This window comes from Myotis myotis, unplaced genomic scaffold (genome assembly GCF_014108235.1).
Source record: "Myotis myotis isolate mMyoMyo1 unplaced genomic scaffold, mMyoMyo1.p scaffold_m19_p_12, whole genome shotgun sequence".
Classification (NCBI taxonomy): domain Eukaryota; kingdom Metazoa; phylum Chordata; class Mammalia; order Chiroptera; family Vespertilionidae; genus Myotis; species Myotis myotis.
In genome coordinates, this window is record NW_023416316.1 from 60,693,813 (window position 1) to 60,706,103 (window position 12,291).

At 44.3% G+C, this 12,291-nt stretch overlaps 2 protein-coding genes across 2 annotated transcripts; both read left to right on the forward strand.

Annotated features, from left to right (window-relative positions):
• Positions 1 to 3,539: 3,539 nt before the first annotated feature.
• On the forward strand, positions 3,540 to 4,127 carry LOC118667585 (interferon omega-2-like). Its single transcript, XM_036331274.1, has one exon. It carries the CDS (start codon positions 3,540 to 3,542, stop codon positions 4,125 to 4,127), a length of 588 nt encoding a protein of 195 aa, XP_036187167.1.
• Positions 4,128 to 11,373: 7,246 nt separating this feature from the next.
• On the forward strand, positions 11,374 to 12,035 carry LOC118667586 (interferon omega-1-like). Its single transcript, XM_036331275.1, has one exon. The coding sequence runs from the start codon at positions 11,396 to 11,398 to the stop codon at positions 11,909 to 11,911; it is 516 nt and encodes a 171-aa protein (XP_036187168.1). The 5' UTR covers positions 11,374 to 11,395; the 3' UTR covers positions 11,912 to 12,035.
• Positions 12,036 to 12,291: the final 256 nt, after the last annotated feature.

The following is a 12,291-nucleotide window of genomic DNA, read 5'->3' on the forward strand; positions in this document are numbered from 1 at the left end:
GCCGTGGTCACTCTGGTGCATAAATCCCATGTCCTTTACTATCCTTGTCGTCTGTAAACAGGCCCTTCCCGACAATCCGTTATCTCAAGCTCCTTAAGGGTTTGACCTTGGATTCGTGGTACCTTCCAAATAATTCACCGCTCCACATTGATACTGCATGATAGTGTTATTAAAAGGTTTAATGAACATAGGGACATTGAGAAGTTTCAATGAGCCATTTCAAAGATCTTAGAACAGTGGTTAGACTATAGTGAGCATGCAATCAAATTTTATCATTTACTGTAAAACAGCAATATAATTATTATTCAAATTAGGAGCACACACTCTTAGGATCATCCAATTCCATTGCTCTCAAATCCAGATTTCTCAAGGCAATCTTCTCTGAAACTGAGTGGATTTATTAACTAGATCCAGCACCCAGACCAGGGTTAATGTCCACTGCGCAGGAACGGAGGGTTCCGTTCCAGCAGTGGGGGTCGAGGTCTCAGGCTGGTGAGAGGTGGTGGCTGTGAGTCTTCCCTTCTGTCCTCAGAGCTGACCGCATGTGGATTAAATAGCACAGTGATGGCGAACCTATGACACGCGTGTCAGAGGTGACACGTGCTGGGGTCCAACCCCAGCAGGTCCAGGGGTCCCCAAAGGTGTGGACAGAGTCAGCGAAGAAGGAATGACACAGAGACAGTGTTCAGTTGATCAGCAGCCTAGCCAGGATCTCTAGCCAAGTTCTGGTCAGGATCTCCAGCGAAGTTCTGGTTAAGATCTCCAGCCAGGTTCGGTGTCCATGTTCTCTTGCTAGGTTCTTCAGCCAGGTTCTGTAGCCATGTTCCCTCGCTAGGTTCTGTCCAGGTTCTCCAACCAGGTTCGGTCACCAGGTTCTAGTCAGGTTCTCTTGCCATGTTCTATCCAGGTTCCGTCTCTAGGTTCTTCAGCCAGGTTCTGTCTCTAGGATCTGTGGCCAGTTTCAGTCCAGGATCTTTTGCCATGTTCTCTTGCTAGGTTCTGTCTCTAGGTTCTGTGTCCTGTTGTCTTGTTACATCTGTATTTATGCCAGTTGATTCCAATCCTATCAATCTCTATTCCAAAGGTTAGAGTGTTTCTTATCTCCATTCCAGGGAGGAAAGATTATGTAGCTTAAGTGTGATTGTTCATAGTTAAAGTGATTAACTACCCGCCTGGCACTTAGTTAAGGGGTTTTATTCCCTCCCTAACTTCAGGGGAAGATCCCCACCTGGGGAAACAACCTTTCTCAGAGAGGTGACCTTGGTTAAAACACATAGCGCTAAGGGGAGCAAACATATTAAGAACAGTATGCCATATATGCCAGGTCCCTTGAAACATATGCTGTGCAGATGTTCCTTCCCTGCAGCGACTGTGTCAAGCAGCACGGATGGACCGGCTCCCAGTAGACACTCGAACTCATTTTTTTGGTGGATTTTTCTTTGTTATATGGCATTTAAATATATAAAATAAATATCAAAAATATAAGTCTTTGTTTTACTATGGTTGCAAATATAAAAAAAATTTCTATATGTGACAAGGCACCAGAGTTAAGTTCGGGTTTTTCAAAATGCTGACACGCTGAACTCAAAAGGTTCGCCATCACTGAAATAGCAGGAAATAACATGGCTGGTCACTGACCCAGAAGGTCCTCTTCTCTGAGCCTCTGGCAGAGGCAGCCCATCCCTGCCTTGGAGGAGCTCAGGGCTGGCTTCCCTCCTCCCTCTGCCACAGCACCAGGGCCCCTGTGCGGCTGCAGTCAATTCTGCCAACTGACACTTTTCCTTTTGTCAGCAGAAGCCACTTCCCTTCTTTCACTTTTATGACATTCAGAATTCGATTAGTTTTAATTTTGCCCACAAACAACTGTCGATTTTGCTTTCTGGGAAAGTTGAAATGAGAAATAAAAAGTCTCAAGTCGTGATAATTATAGAGAAAAATGGTGAAGTCCCTTTGTCTTTCTTACTTCCCTTGATATGAACCTCAGGATGAAGTAGAAAATCATGTCAGAGGAGCAACACAGACTATGCCCAGTAAAACACTATGTAATGACGATGTTGTTATTTACATTTAAAGTGAAGCATCAGGAATAATTAAGGAAAGAAGGCTGTTTCTCCCTGACTTAGTCGCCTGAGCCTCACTGCCCTGCACCCTGAGCGTGAGACAGAGACGGGGTGAACAGAGAAGCCCAAGAGAAACGCACAGACTGAATGAACAGCTGAAGTTCACCAGCTTCTGTTCTACAAGTTTCTCTTGAGAGACGTCACTGAATCTCCGTGCCCAACTGACAAATCCTGAGCATAATGTGTTCAATAATTTAAACAGAGAATTTAATAATAGAAGCTGCACTTGCGAAATAAAAATTATTGGCCTCCTGAAGATCAATGATTGCAAATGGATACCTAACTCCCCCATCGACTTAGACAAAATAAACATTTGCTGTCAGCGCTGACGGCTAGGGACCCCACTGACACCTGGGTCCTGGATCAGGAGAGGAGCAGGTCACCACAGAGAACAAGGGTCCTTCACACAAACCTTCCCAGGGGAGCAGGAGGATCCTGACTGATTCCTTTGCCACAAAGACACAAGCCCCTCTGCCTGGGCAGAATTCTAAGGACCTCAGGATGGGGTGAGCTTGCCCTGGGTGGGGGGGTGTTCAGGAGAGTTAAAGCTGAGGACACTGTCACTCCAGAGGCAAAGGGTGCCTAGAGCTGCTATCGGCCTCGTGAATGGGGTGGTGCTGGGAACATATTATTATCTTGTTATGAGACTCTCCACACCTACAGCCACCAGCAAAGAACCTGGATTCCTGCCGGGGGTATTGGCAGAGCCTGAGGAGCACTAACAACAGGTTACAAATATCAGAAAGAAATGGCAATGTCTAGAGTCCTGACCTAGTGGCCCCGTGAGGCATAACCACAGGGCCCTGCAGGAATGGGTTCTAGAAGAGAAACATCCCCAAACACAGTCACTAATCACCTCGGCCTCTGCAGTGAACACAACAGTCAATTACACTCAGTCCTTGGTTCTAAAGAGCTTATTTACCACATGAGTCTGGCAAGTACCTTACAAAATACACAAGCCCACAGGGATGAGGGAGCCTGGCTCCCTGTGCAAAGTCAGCAGCGCCCATATTGTCCAGAGTTACGGCCCAATTCTGTTTCTAAAGCAGAGAAGAGCAATATTTATGCAATAAAAAAATATGTATGTGCATGTGTGTAAGTATATACAAACCCACCACAATTTCAGATTAGGACAAAGACCTTTTCATTTGACTAAGTATCCACGTGGACTGAAACATCTAAAGTTTGTTGGGAAATTAAAATAGAAAATTAATATTGTAGATTGATGACATCTCCTTAGACCACCTAAAAGAAAACAAAAAAAGGAAGGGAAAGTGGAAAGAAATGTTTAGAAAATGAAAACCGGTGTGTTCCCTATTTAAGGGCCATGCTTAGAAAGAAGGTCATTGCACAACTTTTGGCCCAAGGTTGTTCACCAGACGCCCAGCTCAGCCAGGCCAGCAGCACCCTCGTTCGCCCATGGCCCTCCTGCTCTCTCTACTCACCGCCCTGGTGGTGTTCAGCGCTGGCCCCGGGGGAGCTCTGGGCTGTGACCTGCCTCAGGACCACGTCCTGCTCAGCAGGGAGAACTTAGAGCTTCTGAGCCAAATGAGCACAATCTCCCCTTTCTTCTGTCTGAAGGACAGAAAGGACTTCAGATTCCCCCGGGCAACGGTGGATGGCACCCAGGTCCAGAAGGCCCAGGCCATCGCTGTCCTCCATGAGATGCTCCAGCAGGTCTCCAACCTCTTGGCCACAGAGAACTCCTCTGTCACCTGGAACATGACCCTCGTGGACCAACTGCGCTCAGGACTCCACCGGCAGCTGGAAGACCTGGACACGTGTTTGGTGGAGGAGATGGGAGAGGAAGGATCTGCCCTGGCCATGCAGGGCCCTACCCTGGCCTTGAAGAGGTACTTCCAGGGCATCCGTCTCTACCTGAAGGAGAAGAAATACAGTGACTGCGCCTGGGAGGTTGTCAGAGTGGAAATCATGAGATCCTTCTCCTCAACAACAGCCTTGCAAGAAAGCCTAAGAAATAAGGATGGAGACGTGGGATCCCCCTGAAAGGATTCTCACTGATGAATGTGCCGCCTCACCTTTGCCCGTCTGTCCTGGGTCATGTGCAAACGCTCTTACATCTGCTCTAGTCACAGAATTTATTGACTTTTCCTCAGGAAATCTGTTGTCAGGGTATTAAGTGAGAAAATATTAGAAAATTCAGTTCCTGGGTCAACGGTCCCGGATGTGTTACTGCCCGAATGGTTATTTATTGTTATTTATATATTTATTGTATTCATTTATTCTTTCATCTTTTCATATTTCTGTACTTATGTAACCAATATTTGCTCTTATCTTACATTAAAATTTATAAAACGTAACTTTTCTGTTATGAAATTTGCATTTTGTTTTATTTGATTCGTATCAAAGAAAACTTCTTGAGTTTTTTAATTTTGAAAACCTAAATACTTTTTTTTTAATCTATCTCAAAATAGTACCCTTTTATTAAGTCCTTTAGAACAGTTCCTCCACTTCTCAGAAAGTGCCTATGCAAAGCTGGCAGCGCATGGAACTGAGAAGAGTCCTGGCAAACCTGGAAGATGCTCAGGGATAATGTCAGAATTGTCACCGATTTCTATTCTGTCAGCAAGGAGAGGGTGGAACTATCTGGGAGGAGTCCGGAAGAGGGAAGTAGAAAAGATACATGGTGCTGGTTGGCTGATACTGGCATCTGGTCCTCTCCTACCAGCCTCCCCGTCCTGCTGAACTGGATGTATTCCCTCCCTTCCCTCCCCGCCCTCACTGCCTCTAGTTCTGTTGTGGTTTCCGCTTCCAGGTTTCTAAGCAGAAGAAAAGCCAAAGGGAGGGAGCAAACATTGAGCGGCTGCTCTATGTTCTTCAAAGTGCTGTAGACACTCTGTCTCTAGGAGCGCGCTGACGTGTGCTTCTGGGCCCTGAGCAAATGCCAATGTCTCAGTGATGACATCGATGCTGAAGGGAAAGGAATCAGCCAAATTCACATAACTGCGTGTGCGTGCTGTGTGAATATCTCAGAGAGCAGGCAGAGATCAATGTGGGAGGATTTCTTGAATCTGTGCCTCAGATGAGTTAGCCAATGCTTCAGTTCACTTGCTTTTAAATAAATTGTGGGTACAATTTTAATATATCTTTATCCTTTATCTCTCTCTCTTCTACTACTCTCCTTCATGGACCAGCTTAGCCAAAGGAGAAAAACATGGCAATTCTGGACTTTTTCCTTTGACTGCCTGTCATCTTTCCAATGGTATGATCCTTCTTACTTGCTTTGCAGATTTAATGGAAGTCAACTGTGTTACTTTTAAGTTCCAAAGAGGTTGTTCGGCCATTTTGGAGTTCTGCTGGGTTAAACTGTGACCATCTGGGCTGCTGCATTTATCCTTCCCTACCTCCAGGTACATTTTAAGGTGAAATTCAGGGTGGCCGGTGGTTGACCGAGCCAAGTTGACACCTAAAATTAACCATCACACAGACTGTCCTGGAGAAAGCATGTTCCGATGCTCAGCAGCCTCTTTGTTCCTGGGAAGAGGGAAATTCCTAGAATGTTAAGAGCTTAGACCAGGGGTGGGCAAACCTTTTGACTCGAGGGCCACAATGGGTTCTTAAAATGGACCAGAGGGCGGGAACAAAAGCATGGATGGAGTGTTTGTGTGAAGTAATATAAATTCAAGGTAAACATCATTACATAAAAGGGTACGGTCTTTTTTTTCAATAGTTTTATTCATTGCAAACATGCCGGATCCGGCCCGCAGGCCGTAGTTTGCCCACGGCTGTCTTAGACTATGGAGTTAGAACTTTTAGATCAGTGATGGCGAACCTTTTACCTCATCGTGTCAGCATTTTGAAAAACCCTAACTTACTTCTGGTGCCGTGTCACAAACAGAAATTTTTTGATATTTGCAACCATTGTAGAACAAAGATGTATATTTTTGACATTTATTTTATATATTTAAATGCCATTTAACAAAGAAAGATCAACCAAAAAAATGAGTTCGCATGTCACCTCTGACACGCGTGTCATAGGTTCACCATCATTGTTCTAGATTCTCAAGGATTGTTAGGAACTTGGGAAAGCTAATCTCCCTGTGGCTTCGTCTTCTTCTTCATAAAAAAGAAATAATGAAAGGAACCATATCTGCCAATTTGTTAACTCCTGTACTAAAGTTAGAAGAACAGACTGACACATGAAGGTGCTTGAGAAACACCTGTTTTATACATGCACGTATTCAAAGAAGTGTGCAAAGGAATGAACTATGAATTCATATGCTTAGAATAGTGCCTAGACCTTAGGAGGTGCTCAGTAATGTCATTCTTATATTTATTATTTAAAGTGGTTTTCAGAGACAAAGGAAGGGAGACAGAGAACATCAATGTGAGAGAGACATATATTGGTTGGGCTCTGCTTTCACCTGAGTAGGTCGGGGACTGAACTTGCAACCTAGGTACATGCCCTTGAGCTGGAAGCAAACTCTTAACCTTTCCACGGGTGGGTCAACACTAACCACTGAGAGACATAGCCCACTTCTATGTCATCTTGAGTAGTAATGGTATTTCCCAGTAGATGACCCAAGTTGCTGAATGGATTCACTAATCATATGAAATGCACATTGAAAATGAGGAACATCCATTATTTTGCTAGAGAGTATTAGTAATTGGGTGTTCTTAGTTAAAGTGAGTCTTTTGTGAGTTGATTGGTATGATTCCCATTCCTTGTTCCCAACTGATTACATTTGGGAAAAAATGAAACAATAATCATGTGGCAGGTTTTGCAGAGCTGAAGGTTGGCTGTGGGACAAAAGTTACTCTCCTTCATCCCACAGCCGGGGCAAACAGCTGTGCTCTCTCCTTACTCCTATTGTGCCCTTCATCCTCCCATTTGCTATAAGTTTTGTTACATTGAATTTAGCTAAATTATCGTTTTCTTATTCCAAGGTCAGCCATTATGTTCTATTCAAGGCCTTCAACTGGTAGTTGAGGTGGACTCATATGAGGGAGAACAATAGCTTTTCTCAGTCCATCTACTGAATTGTCAGTCTCAGACCGAAACCCCCTCATAGACACATTCAGAAAGTTCAACCAAGTAGCTGGGCACCTCATGGGCCAATCCAATTGAAACACAAAAGTAATTATCACAATGATCTAAGATAAAATACGGTAGGGGTAGTGGAGTTCTAAACCTGTGTCTGTATAACCCCAGATACTCTGTATGCATTGGGTTATGTCATTTCTCCCTGACATAAAGCCACGTGGGAACATTCTCTGCAACACCCCGTGAGTGATTTAAGGGTTTATTTATTTATTTTTCTCTCTCTTTTGTTTAAAAAATGTCTTGGGGTGACACTGGTCCATAGGGTCATATAGGTTTCAGGTGTGGATTTGTTACAAGAGCTGTATATTGCACTGTATGCACACCACCCAAAGGCAAATCCTCTTCTGTCACTATAAGTCCCCCTTCACTCCCCTCCCTCCCCCACCATCCCTCTGGCCACCACCACACTACTGTTTGTGTCCATGAGTTTAGTTTGACATCCCACATATGACATCACATGGTGCTCAGCTTTTTCTGCCTCACTTATGTCATGTAGCATAATATTCTCAGGATGCCGCCACGCTGTCCCAAATGGCAGTATTCATCCTTTCTTATTAGTATTCCATGGTGTCTATGTTCCACGTCTTCTTTCACCAATTCTCTATTGAAGGACACCTTGGTGGTGTCCTTGTGTGGGCCACAGTGAATAATGCTGAAGTGAACAGAGGGGTGCATATATCTTTGTGAATCATGTTTTTGAGTGTTTTTGGGTATATACACAAGAGAGGGATTGCTGGCTCATATGGCAGGGAGCTCTAGTCTTCATTTCTGGGGGAAATCGCCAGACTGTTTTCCATAGTGGCTGCACCTATATCCCAATGAATGAGGGTCCCCCTGACCCACAACTTATCCAACACTTGTTAATACTTGTCTTATTGGTAATAGCCATTCTAACTGATGAGACGCGGTGGCTCACTGTAGTCTTGATTTGCGTTTCCAAAATTGCTAGTGACATTGAACATCTTTTCATATGTCTGTGGGATGTTTGTATGTCTTCTTGGGAGAGGCGTCTATTCAGGTTCTCTGCCCATGTTCTGGTTGGGTAGCTTGTTCAGTGTTGAGTTTTATGAGTTCTTTATATAGTGTGGATGCTAACCCTTTGTTGGAGCTATTGTTTCAAATATTCTCCCCGGTTCCTATGTTGCCTCTTTGTTTGGTTGTCAGTTTCTTTTGTTTTGCAGAAGCTTGTTAGTTCGAGACAGTCCCATTCGTTTATTTTTCCCTTCACTTGCCTTTGGAGTCAAGTTCATAAAATGTTCTCTACAGCCAAGGCCTATACATTAGGTAACTATGCTTTCTTCTATTGATTTTATTTTTTCAGATTTTCTAATTTTGTATTTGATCCCTTTTCAGTTAAGTTCTATTCATGGGGACAAACTGTAACCCAGCCATTCTTTTGCATGTGGCTTTCCAATCATCCCAGACCATTTATTGAACAAGTTTTCTTTACTCTATGGCGTTATATACTAAAAATCAATTCTCAGAAAGAAAAACTAAACCAACCATCCAATTTACCATAGTGCCCACAAAACTGAAGAAACCTAGGAATAAACTTAACCAGGGAGATAAAAGTCTTACACTTAGAAAACTATTGAACAAAAGAGATAGAGGAAGGTATATAAAAAAGTGGAAGAACATACAGTGTTTATGGATTCCTAGAAATAACATCCTTAAAATCCCCATGCTACCCAAAGAAATCTATAGATTCAAAGCCATCCCTATTAAAATACCAATAGCATATTTCACAGATCTAGAAGAAATGCTCCAAAAATGGATATGGAACCAAAGAAAACCTCAAATAGCCGCAGCAATAGTGAGGAGGAAGAACAAACTTGGAGGAATCACAATACCAGATATCAGGTGATGCTGCAAAGCCACTGTCATCTTAACAGCCTGGCACCGGCACAAGGACAGGCATATAGATCACTGGAACAGAACAGAGACCCCAGAAGTAAACCCATGAGACTATGCACAATTAATATTTGTCCAGGAGGCAAGAGCATACAATAGAGGAAGACAGACTCTTCAATAAAAGGTGCTGGGGAAATTGGAAGGCACTGAGTTACACCGAGATCAGTGCCTGGCACAGGAATGAGAGGAATCTCAGAGCCCACTCTGCAGAGAACCAGCTCTGAGGAAAGGTTCCTGACAAAACACTGCTGTTCTGTGAGTGGGAACAATGAGTCAATAGTCCCCTCTGTCACCCTCAGAGGCGGACCACCTCTGGGGTGTTATCTGAGGCTCAGGAAACATAAACAAACAGGCAAGCAAGAGGCAGAGCGTGATGCTGGTAAGAGACGGGACATAGCTAGGTTTTCAGCCCTTGAAGATCACAACAGTCATTCATTCAAAAGCTCTTTCCTGGGTTAGCAGAAGGGGAGAGTACTTCCCTCAAGCACAGAGTTTACGAAGGACTCACATCTCTGTCATCAAGATACACAATACTTCCAGGCAATACGGAAAAATGAATTAATGCAGCACATCCGTGGTAAACAAAATGTCAACATTTTAGAGACATGAAATGACCTTCCACTTGCAAGTCCCTCAGAGGCGTAAGAAGGGAGGGGAAACGGTGCAAATATAATTTAGCAAGTTCCATTCAGTCTACAAAATTTTAACCAAAGAAAAGGAAAAGATCTGACTGCTAACTGTTCTCTCCAGCCTGTACACAGCACCAAGTTTTACTTTTAGCGATTCATTCAAAGTGCGGTCCTATGAGGATGTTTCAGTAAAGTGAAGTTAAAGAAAAAGGATTCACCATTGACACGTGGTTACAAGAAACTCAACAAAAACAAGTAATCCCTTTTATAAAAAATAATATCTTAAATAAAATACTGTTATTGATTCCTGAGCAGAAGGTAAAGGGAGAGACCTATAGAAACATCAATAATGAGAGAGAATCCTTGATGGGCTCCCTCCTGCAAGCCCCACGCTTGGAGTTCTAGCTTGCAACCAGGTCCTGTGCCCAGACCACAAATGAAACCAGGACTTCCAGGTTTCATAGGCTAAAGCTCCAGCGCTAAGCCAGGCAGCCCAGGCTGAACACAAGTCATCCTGAAAACACTAAACAGTGTTTGCTTCCATTCCAGCCAAGACAGTAAAACTATATCAAAGCCTTGTTTTGGTACAAATAAAATACAGTTGAAATAAACTGGAAGTTTCATACATGGAATTTTTATAGTCTGAATGGTAAAAATTAAAACATTTTAAATTTTCAGTTAATAGTTAATATTCGATGTATAAGTATTTTAAAAATCCTTATAGAATGATGTCTTAAGATTAAAATATTTTAAATATTATGTGGATATTTAAATCAATATTTAAATATTTTTTACAGTTTAAGAGAATGTGTTAATAGTTTCGAGTTTAAAATATATTTAAAGTTTGCAGCGATATTTAATATTAAACTAACTATTTTAAAAGTTTAATTTACTGATGCTTGAATATAAAATATTTCTTAAACATCAGGCTTCATATTTATAATTAACATTAAAGTACTTTAACATTTTTAGTAGCTTCTGGAAAAGGCGTGTCAGTGCTCGCACTCTCCAGTGTTTTTAACTTTACCCCATGGCTCCCTAAGGTTGTCACCTTGAAACATCGCACAAAAGCCCCAAAGCCCCTGCACAGCCGCCCCTCCGTGGCCCGGGCGCCCCACTCACCCCACAGCGACCCCAGCGCGTAGCAGGCGCGCCCGTCCTTCCCGTGTCCAGCTCTGAGTCTGGGGGGACCTCGCGCACAAAGCGCCCCAATTCTGTGCAAACCCCCCAACACGCTCTCCTTCCAGCCTCTGACCCCCCAGCACACGGGTTCCCGGCGAACATGGCCTCGCTGGAGCTTCCCTGCAAAAGGAGAGCCCCACACTCCTGGGGAAGCGCAGGGCAGGCCCGCGCCGGGGCTGGTTTCCTGAGCACAGTGTCCGCGGGAGGCGCGGGCAGAGCTGCTTCTTCAGCGGCGGCCGCGGCGCCCGAATGGAGGGCTTCGCCTTCACTATTAAAGCAGCACCAGGCGCTCTGCGGGCGGCCAGCGCTTCTGCTCTCACACCAGCCTGACTGCACTTTCCCCAAAGCAGCTCCGCTCAAGGCCTCCTGCGCGCCCTCTGGCGGCCAGCGGGGGAAGCGCGCTTTCCCGGGATCCCAGGAAGGAAAGTGGCTGCTAATTGTGCCCGCGCCTCCCCCTGGCGGTAGTCCCTGCATCACTGGAACTCGCAATGGCCCAGATCTCTGTGTGGCTGCTGGCAGGGGTGATGCTCTGCTCCCTCCCTGCTGGTTCTCTATGGGAGGACATACACTGGGTCCATACACCAGACAACGGAAGAGTCTTAATTCTTTTGTCACAACTACAAAGGACGCCCCTTCACTTATGCCTGGCTGACAGAAACGACTTCAAATTCCCTTGGAATTTAGAGACAATCACCCAGATGCAGAAGACACAACGCACCTGCTTCCACCATCTGATGCTCCTGCAGATCTTCCACCTCTTCGGAGCACAGCGCAGCCTGGCTGCATGGGACCACACCCTCCTGTCTCAACTCCTGTCCAGCCTTCATCACAGCCTGGAGCGCCTGGAGCAGAGGGAAGGAGACATCCGGGCTTGTCCCAATTTGGGAATTCTCGTCCCGAAGTACTTCCAAAGAATCCGTAACTACCTGAGACGGAAGAAATACAGCTCCTGTGCCTGGGAGGTCGTTAGAGTGGAAATTACACTGTGCACTGGAATCGTGTAACAATCCTCAAAGGAAAGGCAACCAATTCAGAATGAATTTATATGGTGACTGACTCTCCCTCTTCGATGGCATTGTTTGCTCAGCCCCAAAACAATCTCCACTCACATTTCTGCACCAGCTGAGAAACACCTGACACCAAAATCAAGGGGTTATTTTCAAGATATAGTGTACATCAGGAATTTACAAAATGTTTACAGAGAGGTATATGATCTATTTTATTAAATAAATCACTTTATGACATAATTTTTTTACTGTTTAATTTTTGGAGACAGTTGGTGGGGGAGGGGCCGGGGTTATTTGCTGTTTCTAAACTATAAATTCCAATTTTTTGTTAATGAAAAGGTTATTCAGGATAATGTTTAATTAAAGACATTTGCCAG